Source organism: Nyctereutes procyonoides, unplaced genomic scaffold (genome assembly GCF_905146905.1).
Source record: "Nyctereutes procyonoides isolate TBG_1078 unplaced genomic scaffold, NYPRO_anot_genome, whole genome shotgun sequence".
NCBI lineage: Eukaryota > Metazoa > Chordata > Mammalia > Carnivora > Canidae > Nyctereutes > Nyctereutes procyonoides.
The window spans coordinates 3,430,691-3,451,247 of NW_026575041.1; the positions used below are offsets into that span (position 1 = coordinate 3,430,691).

Genomic DNA, 20,557 nt, shown 5'->3' on the forward strand with positions numbered 1-20,557 from the left:
ACTGGTTTATTTCTGTCTGGATCATTCGCCGCTGTGTCCCCAGCGCCTAAGAAGTGCCCGGAATAGGTAGGTACTTGATAAGCATTTTTTGAATAAAGGTATGAAAGGGCAAGGATTATGTTATCAATTCACAGGTGGTAAGGCTGTGGCTCCTACAGAGGAGGTATTTTGCTTTGGGTTAGTCATTAAATTGCAGACGGGAGGTTTAAAACCAGGGCTCCAGGAACACCCTCCCCGGATCCCGCGCAGGTCCCTCCTAGGCCGCGCTTGCGTTGGCTCCTACCTACTAGCCCCGCCTACTTGAGCCGGCGCCGTCTCCGTCACTAGTTTGACCCTGGGGCGGCCGCCGTAGCGCGTCGCCTCCGTTGCTGTGGGAAACGACCCCGAACCCGGGAGAGAGGAAAGACGTTTCCCGCCGGCGGGAGCTGCGTTTGTGGTGGCGGGGCTCGCAGCTGTGCCGCACGATGGCGGACCAGCTTTATCTGGAAAATATAGACGAGTTCGTCACGGACCAGAACAAGATCGTGAGGAGCTAGGACTGGGGAATGTGGGCAGGAGACTGCAGTCCTGAGGGCGGCAGGGGCCTTGACCCCTCTGCGCTTGGCCTGGTGGTGGGGACTGGCCGAGGGCGACGGGTCCCCACGTCTCGTGCCCCAGGGCTCGCGAGGGCTCGCAGGGGGAATTGCTCTGGCGCGCGCTAGTCCGCGTCCCTTGGGTTGGGCGTGCCGGGTGCTGTGCAAGGAGCAGGGGCCAAGAACAGGCGTGGAGGGAAGGGCCCTGGTAGATAATAATTCTGAGGTGTTTCTGCGTCTGTCCGTTGAGGTGAAATGGTAGTTTAAAGCCCCAAGTTGACTGTTGAAGAAGTTGTGCCGTGATTGGGTTAGGTGACTAGTGTTTCACCTTTCAACCGTCAGGTGGTATTCGCAGGCTTGACCAGCCCCCTCAGGGTTGGAATGAAAGATTGAGAAGATGAATGTGAGTGGACTTTACAGACCTACAGACCCCATTGACGATTGAGTGACGATTGAGTGCCTGCTGTGAGCCTGGGATGTACAATATTGCATTTAATCTTTACAGCGACCCCAAAGGGCGCCGGACGTATCCCTATACTTGAAGCAGAGGAACCACATTACTTACTTGTAGTTAGTGAAGGATAGGCAGTTTTCCAACCTAGGTCTGTCCCTTTTACTAATGCTTTCGCCTCACCTATGTTCTTAATTATTGGAAACTCGGCATTTAGAATTGGAAGACTTCCAAGAGGTGAGGAGCATCCAAGGAAGTGACATATGACAAGAGAGTTCAAGGAAGGATGGAAGGAAGACCAAGGCTTGATGCCAGTGGATTCCAGTCTGACCCCAAATACAGCATTCGTCCACTTCCTTTTTTTTTTTTAATATTTTGTTTTATTATTTATTAGAGAGGCAGAGGGAGAAGCAGGCTCCATGCAGGGAGCCCGACATAGGATTCGATCCCAGGTCTCCAGGATCAGGCCCTGGGCCAAAGGCAGGCGCCAAACCGCTGAGCCAACCCGGGCTGCCCCCATCCACTTCTTTAATTCCCTGGCCCCTGCACCACCTGTGCCTGCTAATGTTTGCATTAGCAAACAGGCACGGCTGCAACTTTTCCTTAGACGTTTATGTCATACACTGCAAAGTAATCTAGCTTCTGGATGAATTTTAATAGTTATCAGTGGTGGCCACAAAAAAGGACAGAGTGTGAATAAAGGGTAAAACAAAGAATGTGAGGAAAATGAGAGCTTTTTCTTTGTATGTATATTCAGCCTTTCATTTTAGACTTTTGTATTAATTAGCCTGTGAAACAGACTTTTTAGTGTTTGTAAGATAAATATCTCAGTCCTACCTACCCAGATGGACTGTTCTTGGCAAAACTAGGGTGGCATCCACTGTAATATATAAGGCACAATCATCTGAAAGTAGGAATCTTTAGGAGCCCCTGGGACTAACCTGTACGCTGGAATAATTTAATGTTAATGTCATTAATGTTTTTTGACATTAAAAAAACAATTCCTTCTTCTTGCAGGTGACATACAAATGGCTGAGCTATACACTAGGGGTTCATGTTAACCAGGCCAAACAGTAAGTACAATTTACTACGATTTTTATTCACACTGGAGTTGTTGTTGTTGTGTGTTTTGTTTGTTTTGTTTTGCTTTGTTTTAAGCTTTGCAGATAGCCTTGAGGTTAGAAATTTTTTTTTCCCCCGGAAAATAGGAAAGAATACTATTTTTACTACCTTTCACTAGATTTGTATTTATTTAGGAGATAGGTGGACTTATATACAAATATGTGGTTGTATATTTGCTGGATTTATTTGTAGCCTTGGCCTCTGGTTAACATCATTTTGTTACTTCAAATTTATTAAACGGGCTACATCTCAGATTTTGTATGCTTGTCATCTTGTATCTTCATTACATTTTCACACGTGCTCCTTAGGCCCACATCTGGGTGTTATTGAAGTACTTTCATAATGAGGTCAACAGGTGTACTGGGGAGGACTATTTAAATGAACTAAAATGGGAGTGTCAGGATGATGCAGAGCATTGCCTTTCTTGAACTTTTGCTTTATCACCTTTGCTTGCTGAAATTTGTAGTTCAACTTGAGGCCAAAAGGGAAAAGGAAAGCTTTTGAATTAACTTCCAAAATTTCTTAAAAATCTTGTCTCTATCCCAAGAGGAGGAATTGGTAAATAGGCTGAGAGCATATATATTGAGTTAAATACTCATTTAATTCAATTTATTCCTAAAGTGGTCTGATTTTTTTTTCCCCCAATTTTTTGAGTCGTGGGAGCTTTCTTTGAGTCAGGCAATGTTCCATGAATCTTAGAAAATTCCTGATAACTAGAATGGGTTGATTTGGCTTTTTGTGGGCTATTTTTGACAGACCTAGAATCTGGCTTTGGCTATGATTATGCCTTCAAGACCTGAAACTCTTGGCCTAGGGATGAATTTGGACTGACCTTTATCTGAGATTTTCTGTTGCTAATGCCAGTGCTGGCCCAAACCCAAGGGTTTCAGGTAACTTTCAGAACGGACATATATGACTAATTGTTATGTTTATAGATATTTATGAAATAACTATTACTATATAAGCCTGTTGGGGCTTAAAGGTGCATATTGAGGGCTGGAGATGAAATAAAGTTGCCTGCGATTTTATCGTAGTACTTTGATTGCTTGTAATTTTTATAGAATTAACACACTCTCTAGCCCCTGTCTCTCAACCAACTTCATCCCATGCCTCTCTCTACCTTACTTAAACTGTAGCCATATTCGTCTTTTTGTCCGTCAAATATGCCAGGCTCATTCTGACTTAGAACATTTGAATCATTCCCTCTGTCTGGAATGCTCTTCTCCCAGCTGTTCTCATCCTTCAGGTTTTAGCTCAAATGTCACACATTACTTTTTGCAACCACCCTTCTCTAATGTTTTATTTCAGGTATCCCCATCCCTTCCTCTCTGTAATATCACTCTGTTAACTACTTTCTTAATTTTTTTTGAAAAGCAGCTTTATTGTGATAAAATTCACATACCGTACAATTCACCCACTGAAAATGTATAATTCAGTAGTTTTTAGTATGTTCAGAGTTACGCAGCCATCACTATAATTAGTTGTAGAACATTTTCATCACCTCCAAAAGAAACCCTGTATCCATTAGCACTCACTTAGCATTTTCTCTCCACTCCTTTCACATCCTTCCCCCACCCTCCCAGCATTAGGCAATCACTAGTAAACTCTGTCTATAGATTTACCTATCCTGGCCATTTCATATGAATGGAATCCTGTAATATATAGTCTCGTGTCTGGTTTCTTTTGCTTAGCGTAATGTCTTCAAGGTTTGTCCATGTTGTAGCATATATCAGTACTTAATTCCTTTTTAGGGCTGAATAATATTCCATTATATGGCAAGTTAGTTTCCTAGGGCTGCCATAACAGAATGCTATGAACTATGTGGCTTAAAACATTAGAAATTTATTGTCTTGCAGTTCTAGGGGCTAGAAATCCGAAATTAAGGTCTTGACAGGGCCATACTCTCTCTGAAACCTATACAGAAGAATCCTTCATTCCTTCCTAGATTCTGGTGGTTTGCTGGCAACCTTTGGCATTCTTTGGCTTATAGCTGCCTAACCCCAGTGTCTTTGTTGTTACATTGCCTTCTTCCTGTGTGCCATATCTTACATGGCCATCATATAAGGATACCAGTCATTGAATTAGGAGCCCACCCTACTCCAGTATGACCTCATCTTACCTAATTACGTCTGCAAAGATCCTCTTTCCAAAGAAGGTCACACTCTGGGGTACTGGTGTTTAGGATATCAACATATCTTTTTTTTTGGTGTGGGGGGGGCAGGCACAGTTCAACCCATAACACACTTAAATAGTACAATGATGGACATTTGGGTTGTTTCCACATTTTGGTATCATGAATAATGCTACTATGGATATTTGTATACACGTTTTTATGTGTTTATACGTATTCAGTTCTCTTGGATATATACCTATGTCTGTGTCATAGAACATTTTGAGGAACTGCCAAGCTGTTTTTCAGAGTGGCCACACTAATTTAAAATCCCAGCAGTAGGTTATGGGTTGCAGTTTCTCCACATTCTTGCCAAGTCTTTATCATCTTTTTTGTTTTAGCCATCTCCTAGTAGGTGTGAATTGGTATCATTATGGTTTTGGTTTGCATTTCCATAATGACCAATGATGTTGATCTTTTCATGTGTTTATTAGCCATTTGTGTAACTATGCCTACTCAGATCCTTTGCCTATTTTTTTCACTGAGTTGTCTTGTTAAATTGTAAAGAGTATTTTTATATATTCTGGATGCAAGACCCTGATCAAATATGTATGTGCTGCTGAAGTGAGCACCTGATCAGATATATGATCTGCAAAAATTTTCTCCTATTCTGTGGGTTGTCTTTGCACTTTTTTTTTGGTGAAGAAATTTAGATTTATACCCAGCTGGACTCAGTTTAGATGATCCCAATTTGGTTGGCAACATCCAAAGCATCATAATCAGGAGCCAGTTGAATATATGCTTTCTTCACTCCATCAGGCCTGATCAAGGTGTTGACCTTGGCCACATCAATGTTGTAGAGCTTCTTGGCAGCCTGTTTGATCTGGTGCTTATTGGCCTTGACATCCACAATGAACATGAATGTGTTGTCTTTTCTTTTTCTTCATGGCTGACGCAGTAGTCAGGTGGAACTCGATGGCATGGAGATCAAGCTTGTTTCTCCTGGGGGTTCTCTTTCTAGGATATTTGGGCTGCCGCTTTAGAGATGCAGTCTTGGGTCATCGGAATGTATGTGACGTGTGGATCTTTTTTTTTTGTGACTGTGCACACCTTTCAGCACTGCTTTTTTAGCTTTCAAAGCCTTGGCTTTGGCAGGCACAGGGGCTTCCTTTGTCTTTGGCACCATCTTCGTGAAAGGGTGTCTTTGCACTTTCTTGATGGTACTTTTTGAAGCACAGAAGTTTTTATTGTTGATGAAGCCCAATTTCTTTTACCTTTTTTAAAAATATTATTTTTAAGTAAGCACTATGCCCAATGTGGGGTTTGAATTCAGGACCCCAAAATCAAGAATTGCATGCTCTACCAATTGAGCCATCCAGGTGCCCCTGTTTTATCTTTTGTTGCTTGTGCTTTGTATATAGTATGTATCTAAGAAGGCTTTGCCCAACTTAAGGTCATGAAGATTTACTTCTATGTTTATTTACTTCTATGTTTAAGAGTTTTGTAGTTTTAGCTCTTACAACAATAACTATCACTATATTTTAGGTTTCTCCATATCATGTGCTTGTTAACATCTTAAAAATCCTTCAGGCCTCATAATAAGAATACGCTGTAATTTTCAAATTAGGTGTTGGCTCAAGCTTATTTTATTAATTTTTAGTTTTAATTTTTTTAGAGAGGGGCGGGGGAGGGGCAGAGAAAGAGGGAGAGAGAAAATCTCAAGCAGGCTCCATGCCCAGCACAGAGCCCCATGGGGAGCTCAATACCACAACCCTGAGATCATAACCTGAGCTGAAATCAAGAGGTAGGAGCTTAACTGAGCCACCCAAGTGCCCCAGCTGAAGCTAATTTTATTTTATTATTTATTTATTTATTTATTTTGAAGCTAATTTTATTTTATTTTTAATTTTTTTAAAAAATTTATGATAGAGAGAGAGAGAGAGAGAGAGGCAGAGACACAGGCAGAGGGAGAAGCAGGCTCCATGCACCGGGAGCCCGACGTGGGACCCGATCCCGAGTCTCCAGGATCGCGCCCTGGGCCAAAGGCAGGCACCAAACCGCTGCGCCACCCAGGGATCCCTTGAAGCTAATTTTAAATGAAGCCCTCAAATATAGACACTATTTCCTCCAGGAATCATTTTGTCTATAGTGTAAGGAAAGGGTCCAGTTTCATTTTTTTTAGATGTGTATATCCAGTTGATCCAGAATTTTATAATCATTACTCTGACATTTTCTAGGTCTGCCTGCTTCTACTAGGGTATAAACTGCATGAAGGTGGGGAACATGTTTATCAAATTGATCACTTTTCCATTTACTATTGCTGTGAAACAAGTTATCCCAAAATTTAGCAGCTTGAAACACCCATTTTATTATGTTCATAGATTCTTTTGGTTTGGAATTTGGGCAGGGCACGGGGAAAATGGTTTATTTCTGCTCTATAATGTCTGGTCTTCAGCTGGGAAGCCTCAATGGTGGGGGGCAAATCCTCTGTGGGGATCTTTATGCACATAACTGTTGGTTGATGCTGGTTATTTGCTGGGACTTCAGCTGGGGCTATTGATCAGATATTGCATGTGTCTTTGTATATGGCCTGGGCTTTGTCAGTGGGGTTTCCAGGTGGATGGACTTCTTACATAGCAGTTCAGGACTCCAAAAGCTGATGTTCCAGCACAAGGCAGAAGCTGATTACCTTTTCTGACTACCCTCAGAAGTCAAGCAGTGTCATGTCTGCTTCATTCTTTTGGTTAAAATGAATCACTAGCCCTCCCAGATTCAAGGGGTGGGGATGGACTCCACCTCTTTATGGGAGAATGTAGAAGAGCATATTGGATGGGAGATATTGTAGCCATCTTTGGAAAATACAGTATGCCACAATCATTGTACCTTCAGTGTCTGGCTCTTAATAAGGGCCAATAAATATTTGTTGAGTGAGTACTAAGCACTATGGTAGATATTTTCACAAACACGTGTCTCACATAATCTTTGTAACAGTCCAATATGATGGATGTTATCAACCTCTTTAACAGTTGAGAAAATTAAGACCTAAGTGTCCTGTCATCTTTTAAAATTTTATCTATAGTGGAAGCATTTTAAGTATCCTTGGTGGTACTGAGGAAGTGATTGGGCATGCAGGTGGTAACAGCTGTTTGTTGTCTTGATGAGGAGTTAGGTGGATGAGGTCTGAGAATAGATTCTAGGCAGAAGAACAGTCATACAGAGGAGCAAGGGGAACCACAGAATGTTTCCTAAGGCTGAAAATTGTATGAATGTGGGGAATGGTGAGAGATAGAGGGGCTAGAACCAGAAGGGTCTTCTCTATCATCGTTAGGATATTGGAGTCAATCCTGAAGAGATTGGGAAAGACTGAAGACTTTGTAACAAGGATATTCAGAAAAGAATTCAGACTACCTCTCAATATCACTTATTGACTAAAAGTCATCTCAGACTTAACATTGCCTAAAACCTAACCTCTAATTTCTCCCCCAGCACCTGCTTTTTCCTGTTGCCATAAATGACAATTTTATTCTTTGAATCATTCTTGACTCCTCTTTCTCTCATTTCCCAAAATCAGCCCACCTCAAATTCTTTTTTCTTCCTTTAAATTATACCTAGAATCCGTCTACTAATTGCTACCTCCATTGTTAATGTCCTTGTTGAGCTACCATAATCTCTAGCCCAGATTACTGCAGTAGCCTCCTAACTAGTCTCCCTGCGTCCTCCCTTGCCCCTCAATAGTATATTGTCCACACAGCAGTAGGAATCCTTCTAATCATGTTATTTCTATTCTAAACCTTCTAATGACTTCCTTGCTTGAAATCCTATAAAGCCCTGCACGTCTGGCACTTGGCTCTCTTTTCCCTACCAGTCTTCGTCCTCCACACTTGCCTCTTTCCTGTTCCTTGGACCTTGCTTATTTGCATATTTACTTCAGAACCTTTACATTCTTGTTCGCTGTGCCTGAACTTTCTTCCCCAGGATATCCACATTGGCGGCTCCCTCACTTCCTGCAAGGCTCTTCTGCTCATGAGGTCTTCCCTAATGACCTTATATAAAATAACAAAACTTCTCAGGCACTTTCTAATCTTCTTACTTTTGTTTTTTTCCATAGCTTTACTACTGTCTGACATTATATACTTTTTTTTTTCTCTTCTATAATATAAGGGTAGGAGTTTTAACTCCTTTGTTTACTGCTCTATCCTTAAGGCATAGAACATAAAGTAAAATTGTATTGACCAAATGACTTGATTTACATTTTTTTGTTTGTTTTTAAAGATTTTATTTATTTATTCACGAGAGACATAAAGAGGCAGAGACACAGGCAGAGGGAGAAACGGGCTCCATGCAGGAAGCCTGACAATGGGACTGGATCCCAGGTCTCCAGAATCACGCCCTGGGCTGAGGGTGGCGCTAAACCGCTGAGCCACCTGGGCTGCCCTTGATTTGCGTTTTTAAAACTTCACTGTGCTGGCCTTGTAGGTAATGGGAAAGAGGCAGGGCAGAATTGACGTTTGAAATTGAAACAGTCCAGGTAAGAGGTTTGGGGCGTGGAGTCAAAAATTACTTGGGAGGAAGAACCAATGAGATTTGGAAACTCACCGAATAAGGAGAAATGCAGGTTGACCTCCCGATTTCTGGCTTGGGTGGTTTGAGCAGATGATGATGTTGACAGGATTAAATGAAAACATGGGGATGAATGAAACCAAAAGGAGGATAAGTAGTAAGGTGACCAACCATCCTGGTGTGCCTAGGACTGTCAGTTTTAGCACTAAAAGTCTATGTCTCAGAAAACCCCCAAGATCCAGGCACATCTAGATGATTGGTCTCTCTATAAATTAAAAAAAGGTAGCTGACAACAGAATTCCAGCCATATGGAAAAAGAAGTAGTCTTTTTTTTTTTTTTTAAGATTTTATTTATTTATTCATGAGAATACACAGAGAGGAGAGAGAGAGAGAGAGAGAGAGAGGCAGAGACACAGACAGAGGGAGAAGCAGGCTCCATGCAGGGAGTCTCACGTGGGACTCGATCCCACATCTCCAGGATCAGGCCCTGGGCTGTAGGCGGCGCTAAACCGCTGAGCCACCCGGGCTGCCCAGAAGTAGTCAAGTCTATGCAGGAATGGGGCAGAAGCAGTTGGTCACTCCATGTAGAAATAATGAGATTCAGTGGGGCATGGGATCATGGAAGCTAAGAGAGCCGATGCTTCAAGAAGAGTGGTTAACAGTTGGGTTGAGTTTCCCTTGGAATTTTTGAGTTTTTAATTGTGGCAGAAGTATGAGTGGCATTTCAGACGCTCATTAAATGTTTCTTGAAGTAAAAGACACAAATGATGCATCTCTTTTATTGTTTTTGTTAAACTCTTTCCTTAATCTGTAAGTTGTTACAGGGAGCCACCTTCTGATGCTTGCTGGAACACAAGGACAAAAAGGAATGTAGGGATAATACTAAAAGCATTATTTTTTTTTAAAGATTTTTATTTATTCATGAGAGACAGAGACAGAGAGATAGAGAGAGAGGGAGAGGGGCAGAGACACAGGCAGAGGGAGAAGCAGGCTCCATGCCGGGAGCCTGACATGGGACTCGATCCCCAGTCTCCAGGATCAGGCCCTGGGTCGAAGGCAGGCGCTAAACTGCTGAGCCACTGGGGCTGCCCTAAAATCATTATTTCTACATGGAGTGGCCATTTCAGGTTTATGAATATTCTGAATACTAGGCAGTGTGAGTAAGCTGTTAAATTTTGCAGTTCTGAAATAGCACGGAGTCTGAGTGAACATAAAATTGAAATTTCAGAACTAAACACTTATATACATAGTGCTTCTTAATGTTTTAGAGCAGTCCCTCTGAGAATCTACTGAAGACCCTGAACTGGCTCCCCCTGAAAAATACATATGCATTTTGCTTACAGTTTTGGGGGTGCAGGGTTATAAATGGCCATATGAATCCCAGGTTAAGAGAATCACTGATCTAATACAGCCTCCTGGTTTATTTTATTTTTTTTTTAAGTTTTTTTTATTTATTTATGATAGTCACAGAGAGAGAGAGGCAGAGACACAGGCAGAGGGAGAAGCAGGCTCCATGCACCGGGAGCCCGACGTGGGATTCGATCCCGGGTCTCCAGGATCACACCCTGGGCCAAAGGCAGGCGCCAAACCGCTGTGCCACTCAGGGATCCCCCAGCCTCCTGGTTTAATACCTCAAGATTAAGAGGCCTAGAAAAATTATTTAACTTACCCAGGATCATATAATTAGTGACTGAACTTTTTCTTGATTCATTGTTGTGTCCATTGTATGTTATTGCACTGTTTTAATGCAGATTCAGTCTCTCTTGGTTTATAATTAGATTTCTTTTGTTTCAGTTGTTTGGTCACTGTGCCAACTCAATACTAGTTGATCCCAACCTATATGTCCTGTCTAAAGTCCATCTTATAACTCTCTGTCCATGGAATCAAGAATACTCTGTAAAGAATTTGATGGACTGTCAGATTTAATATATCTAACTTTTAAACCATGAATTAAAAGTTGTGAGGTAAAAACTCTTACTAATGACTTTTACCTTCTATTTGGAACAGGATGCTATACGATTATGTTGAAAGGAAGAGAAAGGAGAATTCAGGAGCCCAACTGCATGTAACCTATTTAGTGTCTGGCAGTCTCATTCAGAATGGACATTCCGTAAGTTGTCAGAATCTTATGATGAACTGAAATATGTTTGAGCTATTAAACTGTGTTATAAAACATAGGGGAAAAAAACAGGATTTAGTATTGTGGAAGTTTTAAGACAGCTTCAAGATGATTGTTTTGAATTTTGAGACCAAACCTAAAACTCAGAAGTTTGGGTAGTATCTTGGCTGTGATGCAGAGACAATATCATAATTATGTAGTTTTCTTAGGCAACAAGACTTTAGGAGACTGCTCTGTTATTCCTTTTTCCTCTTGAAAGTATATTAGGAACAGTGATGGTTAATTTCTAGACTGTTCAGACATTAGGCCAAAAATTCAGGTGTTGAAGAAGTCCAGTTTTATTTTTAAACTGAACTTGATTTCAGTTTGAGCTTTCATTTCATTTCAGGCTTATGTCTGAGTGGCTGAAGGATGGGGGTGTTGGCAAGGGGCTGAGCTAGTGCAAAGGCCAGGAACATTTTTATTCTCCTGTGTCTTTTTATTGTCTCATCTGGTATTGGGTCATCCATTAACACAAGTCACCGTTTTCATCATCCTGACCACAAAGCTTTCTTGGGCTTACTGACTTTCTCTTAGCTACTTCCTTGTCCCTTTTAGGGGCACAGGGATCATCTTATACTCCTGTGTCTGGTTAGGTATCAGAAGCTCTGCTGATATAACTTGTTCCTTTCCCTGCACCAGACTGATCTTTGGGAACTTTGATAATTTCTCCTCTCTGGCTTCCTGCCAAAAGTAAGGCACACTTCACACTTCTTCTACTCTCACTACCCCAAACCTCTTCTTTGAAGGCCCTTTTGCTCCCACCATCACCACCATCAGCGCCATAGAATTTAGCCCAAGGATTAGGTTTCCTTCTCAGTGATCCACTAATACATGTTTTTTGTCTTCCCTTTTGACTTTCTCTTAGAGTCCTAAGATCAGAAAATCCTGATTTTCGAAATGCTAACTGGATTTATCTTGTAGCAAGAGTCCCAAGTATTTGAGATTTAAAACTAGAATGGCAATTTAGTAATTAATCTATAAGGAGAAACAACTGTTATGGGGAATAGATCCTTATATTCTATGACCAGCATATTCTTTCCTTATTGGTAAGCTATTTGGCAAGCCAGATGATAATCAAGATATTTGTAGACAAATATCAAGATAAGTGTAGACAGAATCAGATGTCGTCATATATTAGAAACACAAAATTAAGTAGATCTGATTCATCTGATTCATCTGGCTATTTGGCAAGCCAGATGATAATCAAGATATTTGTAGACAAAAATCAAGATAAGTGTAGACAGAATCAGATGTCATCATATATTAGAAACACAAAATTAAGTAGATCTGATTCATTCATTCTCAGAAGTAAACCTGCCACTAGCATCCTTTCCATGCATGGCCTAGATTTACATCTGAATGTCTTCTTTCCTTTTGTTTCCAGGATTAACTAACCCCTCTGTTTCTTTAATTAGTCAATGCCTTCAATCCAGCCATGTCAGTTCTTTTTTTTTTTTTTTAAGATTTTATTTATTTATTTATTTATTTATTCATTCATTCATTCATTCATTCATTCATTCATAAGAGACAGGAGAGAGAGAGAGAGACCCAGGCAGAGGGAGAAGCAGGCTCCATGCAGGAAGCCTGACGTGGGACTCAATCCCAGGTCTCCAAGAACATGCCCTGGGCTGAAGGTGGGACTAAAGCGCTGAGCCACCCAGGCTGCCCCCATGTCAGTTCTTTACCTAGGAATCATTGTGTATTCCTTTAAAGCAGTGGTTTTTATTTTTTTTAAAGATTTTATTTATTCATGAGAGACAGAGAGAGGCAGAGACCTAGGCAGAAGGAGAAGCAGGCTCCACACAGGGAGCCTGATGTGGGACTTGATCCTGGGACTCCAGGATGACACCCTGGGCTGAAAGGAGACACTTAACTGCTGAGCCACCCAGGCGTCCCTGATTTTTATTCTTTATTTGATCGTTGATTCCTTTGAGAATCTGAAAGTACATATGTTAACATATAAAATTTTGAGTGTTCACAGATCTTCTAGAACAGAGTTCAAGGTTAAGAATTTATGTTTTAAGGTAAAGTTATATATTTTCATTCTGACACACATGACAGAGGTTCTTAATTTCAAATCCTTGGATGATCTTCAGGGTGAAGATCCCTGAAAGTGCATTTAAAAAAAAAGCATTTAAATTGTATTCCTCAGTTTTCAAAAATTTCAAAATTCCTCTCATTTTTTGAGACCATCTTTCAAATTCATGTATGGCTCAATCAGTTAAAAAAATTTCTATACTATGGCTTATAGAAGGCATTCTACCAATTTAACAACATTCAAATTCTGCTTTGGTTTTTCAAATGAAATCTTAGAATCCTAATATATTAAATATATTAAGAGGAGAGTTGCTTTGGTTGAAGTGGGTGTGAGAATTTTGGAGCCTTGTACTCACCCTCCAAACAGCCCCACAGGGCCCCTTTGTGGAACCCTGTAGAATTAATAGATCAAATGTGGATGCTTACCCTTAAAGAGAGCTCTCCTAAGGAAAGGCAGATGATTATGCATAATATCAGGTTTAGTTCTTTTCCTTCTAATTTCTTTTTTAAGTGTTATGTGTTTTTAGGAAGAAAAAGGTCTTTAAAAAAAGAAAAAGGATGGATTTTAAAAATATAAGTGGGGGATCCCTGGGTGGCGCAGCGGTTTGGCGCCTGCCTTTGGCCCAGGGCGTGATCCTGGAGACCCAGGATCGAATCCCACGTCGGGCTCCCGGTGCATGGAGCCTGCTTCTCCCTCTGCCTGTGTCTCTGCCTCTCTCTCTCTCTGTGACTATCATAAATAAATAAAAATTAATTTAAAAAAAAATAAAATAAAAATATAAGTGATTTTTATTTTCCAGTGGTCATTATTGTACAAAATGTTTTGGGTTTTTTTTTTTTTTTTTTTACATGTAGGAAGTGAAAGCCTCTTTTTAATCTCAACCCAGAGAATCTTCCAGAGAATTATCTGAAAATTTCAAGGGAATGTTTTGTTAACTTTCTTTTTGTGGTATTTAAGGTTGACAGCCTAATCCATGCTTTGTGAAAGTTCCCCATTAGCTGTTCATCTAAAGATCTTAGCCAGGATTGATTTTTATCATTACCTAGATTATTAATTCACTAGGAGTAACAAAATGGTAATGTTCTGTCATTCTTTATGAATTTATTGGCTGGAATTTTTCTATAAAGAACAGCTTTCTTTCATTAAGTAGCCATATTTACCTTTCTTCCTTTAATTGCTGAAAAATGCAGAGGGCTTACCCCAACCAGGATCTGGGTTTGTGGATGCTGAACTTACTCCTGTGTCCATCTTAGAAGGAACTCCCTGAAGCAGAGCTCTACCCTAGTCTATGTTATTGAACATCAGCAAGTTGGCATTTTGACTGTCATTTTTAGGCATTTTCAGTATTCCCTGGGGCAGCATTTAGCCACACTGAACTGTCTGGGATGTCCAGATTTTCTCCTGAAGCTACCAATTTTTGTTTTTAGGGCCTTACTTTACAAAGCTGCATAAATTTGAGTGGTTAATTCCTACTGTTCCTTTTCTCATTAGCTCTGTAATTTTTATTGTATAGTTTACAGAATATGACATTTTTTGGAATGGCTTTTGTTTTTTTAAAGAGAAAATACATTATGAAAACATACAGATATTCTCAGTTTAAATTTATAGCTATCCTTTTTTTTTAACTTTCTTGATTTTATACCGTTTTTTTCTCTTATGTTGTGAATTTTAGTAGTTCCTAATGTTTTTCATAAATACATATTTGCTAAGCCAAACAAGAGATTTAGAAAAGCAAACCTACTATATTTACTGATAATACGACTACTGAAGACAGTTTAAGATTTCTTTCCAATTCCTTTTGTTTGTAGAATATATCCTTCTAGGAATGCACAGCCTGTGTTCTAGTCACTTGCAATAACTCTTCTCTATGGTTAAGCCACCAACTCAGTATCTAGTTAAATTTAGATCTTTTCCCACTTTCAATTTTTAGATTTCTTGCTTTTCCTTACAGGTAATAGTTTTAATAGATTTTGCTTCCCCTTCCATTATTATTATATTTGTTTTTAATATATTCAAATATATAGTCATATTACCCCCTTTTCTTAGATAAAACTTTCATTCTATATACCTTACTTTACACTTTGCTCTTTTACTTAACTGTGGATCCTGAACATCACTCCATAGCAGTTACAGAAATATTCCTCATTCCTTATTATGACCACCTGGACTTACATTGATCTATGTTAGTTTTTTCAGCAGTCCCTTATTGATTAGTTTGTTGAGTCACTTAAAATATTTGGCTATTACAAATAGTGCTATAATAAATATGTGTTTTATATATTTTTGCCACTTTTAGGGTTAAATTTCCTAGGATTCCTAGGATGTATATGTATTTCATTGGGTAATTGCCAAATACCTCTCCATTTTTCATTCCCACTAGTAATATTTAGAGCCCCCTTCTCCACACAATGCATGTTGTCATCTGTTTCAGGGTGAACTATCTGTTCATACTTTTTGCCTATTTTTCTAAAGGAATATTTTTTCTATTTTAGAAACTCTAAACTCTTTGTGATATGAGTTACAGATATTTTCCCACTTTATCATTTTTCTTTGTATTTTGTGCTTAAAGTTTATTTTTGTCATTCAAAAGTTGTGTATTAGTTTTTATGGATTATTTAAATCATTTCTTATTGTTTATTATTAGGAAACTTTCCTCATTCTCCGGTTATATCAGTTTACATTTATCTGTTTATTTTTTTTTTTATTTTTTTATTTTTTTAATTTTTATTTATTTATGATAGTCACACAGAGAGAGAGAGAGAGAGAGGCAGAGACACAGGCAGAGGGAGAAGCAGGCTCCATGCACCAGGAGCCCGATGTGGGATTCGATCCCGGGTCTCCAGGATCGCGCCCTGGGCCAAAGGCAGGCGCCAAACCGCTGCGCCACCCAGGGATCCCCATTTATCTGTTTATAGAAGAATCATCCATATTGTCTTATGGTATATGTATGGTTTCATTCTTTACATTTAAGTCTTTGCTTGTTTAGAATGTATTCCAAATCTATGAGAAACAGATCCAGTTTTGGTTCTGTATGATTATATATTTATTCTCATTACATCACTTACTAAGAAGTTTTCTTTTACTCACCCTATTTGAGATGGTGTTCGTTTTTTTGTGTTTTCACAGTTCTAAAATTTAGTTTCTTTTTTTTTTTTAATTTTTATTTATTTATGATAGTCACACAGAGAGAGAGAGAGGCAGAGACATAGGCAGAGGGAGAAGCAGGCTCCATGCACTGGGAGCCCGACGTGGGATTCGATCCCGGGTCTCCAGGATCGCGCCCTGGGCCAAAGGCAGGCGCTAAACCGCTGCGCCACCCAGGGATCCCCTAAAATTTAGTTTCATTATAATATATTAATACTAATGTATGCCACTTAAGCTAGTGATAATTCATAAGTTTAGAAGTTCACAACATATTTTAAAAGCACATAGTAAATGTTTATAGAAAATTTTGTAGAGGCACCTGGATGGCTCAGTTGGTTTAAACATCTGCCTTCAGCTCAGGTTGTAAAGAATGTTTATTATAATCCTTTTTTTTTTTTTTAAGATTTTATTTATTTATTTGACAGAGAGAGCACAAGCAGGGGGAGTGGCAGGCAGAGGGACAGGGAGAAGCAGGCTCCCCAAGGAGCAGGGAGTTTAATGCGCACCTTGATCCCAGACCCCGGGATCATGACCTGAACCAAAGACAGATGCTTAACCAATTGAGCCACCCAGGCACCCCTACTGTAATCCTTTTAAAAGCCTTGGTCCATTTTGAAAGATCAACATTGAATTTTTAAAATAAAAAAAAAAAGGAAAATAATTTTTCCCCCCACAAAATACATAAGAACCACTTATTGGCATTTGCATTTTAAGTGCCCAGAATAAAATGGACTAAATTTTCAAAGGCAGTTCATAACAGCTTGTACAAGGACTGGTTTCATTTGACTTAGCACCAAGTAAAGTAAGAGTAAATATGCCACTGAAGAGTCAAGTTTCTCCTTCAGCTCTCATATTGCTCTATTCTTCTTACCAGGCCATAGGATGTCAGCAAGCATCCTTGTTGTTCCATTAAGGAATCAAAGCATTTTCATTTTAATATGGCTACTTAGATTATACTCGCCAGTAGTTTTTTCCTTCCAGATAACACTGGATGTAACTATGCAGTTAATGTTCCAGGTGTTAACTTCTTGGATTAGGAATAAAGAACTCATTTAGCAAACTCAGTTATTTTCCTGGTCTTTTTTAACCTGTCATGTAAATCCTTTTAAGTGCTATACCTATTTACTAATTATGATTATTATATATATCAAGAGAATTTTCCCCAAGCATACTATTTCTATTTCCTGATGATAAAGTATGCTTGTTTTACTAGTGCCATGGGTTTTCTTTTTTTTTTTTTTGTACTTTGTTACTCATCAAAGTAGATCTTATATTTGATTAAATAGTGAAACTAGCAAGTAGATCCTAAAGCACACATTTCTATACTGAATAACATCTAAAAACATAAGACTACATTTTCTTTTTTTTTTTTTTTTAATTTTAATTTATTTATGTATGATAGTCACAGAGAGAGAAAGAGGCAGAGACATAGGCAGAGGGAGAAGCAGGCTCCATGCACTGGGAGCCCGATGTGGGATTCGATCCCGGGTCTCCAGGATCGCGTCCTGGGCCAAAGGCAGGCGCTAAACCGCTGCGCCACCCAGGGATCCCAAGACTACATTTTCTGTTGAAAATTCAACTTTGGTGTTTTTGCAAGAACTTATGTTAATTTCTAACATAAATCATATCCCTTGGTGCACATGTATTTTCAAAAGAAAAGTCTTAGGAAAATAAATTTTCCTATGTGCTATAATTAATACATTTTTATAGTAAACTGAAAATTCTGAATAAACTGAAGGTTTAACAAAATAAATTCAGCATATATGGCTAGATTATAAGTGTCTTAGTATGGGGGGCTGGGGGGCTCAATCAGTTAGGTGTCTGACTCTTGGTTTTGGCTGAGGTAAAGGTCTCATGGTTTGTGAGGTCGAGCCCTATTTTGGGCTCTGTGCTCAATGAGGAGTCTGCTTGGGGTTTTTCTCCCTTTGCCCCACTCTTCTGCTCACTTGCTTGCGCTCTTTCTCTCTCTCTCTCAAATCTTTAAAAAAAAAGTAATAGTGTAAAGGCAGCAGTGAATTTGCATCCTGCAACTACTCTGTAAATCCAGTTGTTTTTTTTTCTGGAATTTTATAGACCTAGTATCTCACAGAGCCATACACCACCATGCTAAAGATGTCCTTTTGGCATCAATCTATGCAAAAGCCTCTGATGAGATACTTTCCCCAAATGACATGGAATTTTTTTGTTTCTTTTCCAGAAAATAAGGAAACATTATCAATCACTTAATCTTCTGAACAAATGTTAGGTTACTATCAATTGCTCTTTTAATTATGCCCTAAAGATTTTTAATTTAGACATTTCTGATGTCTTTCAGTTGCACACTGATAGAAGATAACTGAATAAAACACACTAGATGATTTCAAAAGATGAATCTTCATATCTGACTCATTTGGCACATCCTTAATTTCCAGATAAAATCAGTAGAAATGAAATTAATATAATTTTCAAAGAATTCATACATGCCAATCTTAGGACAAGGAGCTTCTCAATGCATGGATGAGGAGCTTCTCAGCTTTCTAGGTAAATGTGGTTATTTCTTCATGGAGTAACTACTTTCTGGTTTATTTGTTGAACTTTGTTATAGGGGCAGATCTTGTTAGTTTCTGTTCTGGAGAATGTTTCCAACACCCCTTTTGTCTGGTAGGTGATATTCCAGGACCAGCTCTGTTTGGGCTTTGTAAGCCTTCAATCTCTTGAGAACCATCTTTAATCTGTTACACTGGATGAGAGGCTCTCCAGTCAGATCACCCTTTTGGGAGGGTCGAATTTGTTGTGGACTTGGTGGCTAGGTGGATGAATTTAGCAAGCAGTGAGATATTGCTTAATGACCTTACAGGGCATGTTTAGATTAATCACTCTGATAAACTGTCCAGGGCTTCTACCTGTGGAAGTACCTTGGAAAACTGTCCAATAGCCAGCTACATTGGATGAGTTTTTCAGCTCATGAAGGACCAAGCTGAGTCATGACCTTGTTTGAAATGAGCTTCTCTTGTTCAGTTGAAATCTTGGCTAACACACCAATTTCTATGCCCCAAATCTATTTCAGAGGGGCCCCTGCTGGAGAGGTGTTTCAGCTTGAAGTATTGGTGATGTTCGATGGTACACCTTGCCCAACATTCAGTGCCATCATGATCACTGTGCTCAGTAGGCCTGGGCCCCACAGATACTGGGGCTTTGGCCTCCCTGCACACTCACCCTCTTCTGTGGGCTGGCAGCACTGTGAGCTGGGGGCTGCTGTTTGGTTTTGGATTGTATTGATATGTATGTTCTGTCACTTTTCTTACCCAGATGGAGAAATTTTAAAGTAAGTTAAAAATAAGTCTGACTTTATTAAACTGTACACAGATTTTTAAAGAGGATTTTATGTATGTATATATGTATGTATGTATGTGTGTATGTATGTATTTAATTTAGCAGGGGTGGCCAAAGGGGGAAGGAGAGGGGTAAACAGATTTCCTTCCCTGGCTGGATCCTAGGACTCTGAGATCATGACCTGAGTGGAAACCAAGAGTGGGACATTCAACTGACTGAACCACGTAGGCACCCTGTACACAGATTTTTTAGGGGTACTTGATATTCCTAATTTCACATCCACGTGCAACTGAATTTATTAGCAAAGAAGCTTTAGAATTGCAAGTTGTCCTACTACTTTAAACACTAATGAAGTGTTATTTCCTTACAGTGCCACAAGGTTGCGGTAGTGAGAGAAGATAAATTGGAAGGTAAGTTTCAGCGACTTAGCAAGATTTTCCTCTTATGGTATCAATGTAGGTACAGTAAAAAATCGCCCCCTAGCATCTGCATATAATGTATTTAGCTACTTAACTGAAGAGCTGAATATTCCTTTTATTAGTAGTTTCTGAAACATGTTAAAATAGGATACCACATCTGCCTAACTTCCCATTTTAAGACCAATAGCTGCCAACATTTACAAAGTACTTTTATTACAAGATTTCAAAACTCATGTCTTTCATTGCAAAAAACTATCATGAATGCCATATGGAACACCTCATCACCTGAAAAAAAACAGTAGTCTCTAAACATTGTATTGTGTTCCATAACGGTTTTTTAGGAAGAAAATTAAAGAATGCTTTTCTGAAGTCAGAAAGTCTTAAAATAACTTCTAAATTAAATGTATCCTCTCATTTCAAAACTATTAATGCTATGGTTCTATTATTTAAAAATCCAGTTCAAAGGATTTTTATAACAGGGTCTACATTGTCTGGACATACATCTCAAGATAAAACCTGCCCTATTGTATTTTGTATACAAAGACTCATACCAGTGGTGTGGTTTTCTTACAAATTAACTCTGAACTACTTAATGGTGGTGATGTCCACTTTTGTCTTTCTGAATTCCCCCACAGTGGTGGCCAAAGCGAGATTTATTCATTCAGTAG

General features: G+C 39.4%; 1 protein-coding gene across 2 annotated transcripts in view; it reads left to right on the forward strand.

Moving 5' to 3' along the window:
• The first annotated feature begins 408 nt into the window (after positions 1 to 408).
• Positions 409 to 20,557, forward strand: part of POLD3 (DNA polymerase delta 3, accessory subunit) — a 50,461-nt gene continuing 30,312 nt past the window's right edge. For both annotated transcript variants that reach the window (XM_055320817.1, XM_055320818.1), the window contains exons 1-4: positions 409 to 524; positions 2,041 to 2,096; positions 10,823 to 10,925; positions 19,841 to 19,880. In XM_055320817.1, the coding sequence (XP_055176792.1) occupies positions 465 to 524; positions 2,041 to 2,096; positions 10,823 to 10,925; positions 19,841 to 19,880 (259 nt within the window). In that variant the 5' untranslated portion in view covers positions 409 to 464. The remainder of the gene's footprint in view (positions 525 to 2,040; positions 2,097 to 10,822; positions 10,926 to 19,840; positions 19,881 to 20,557) is intronic.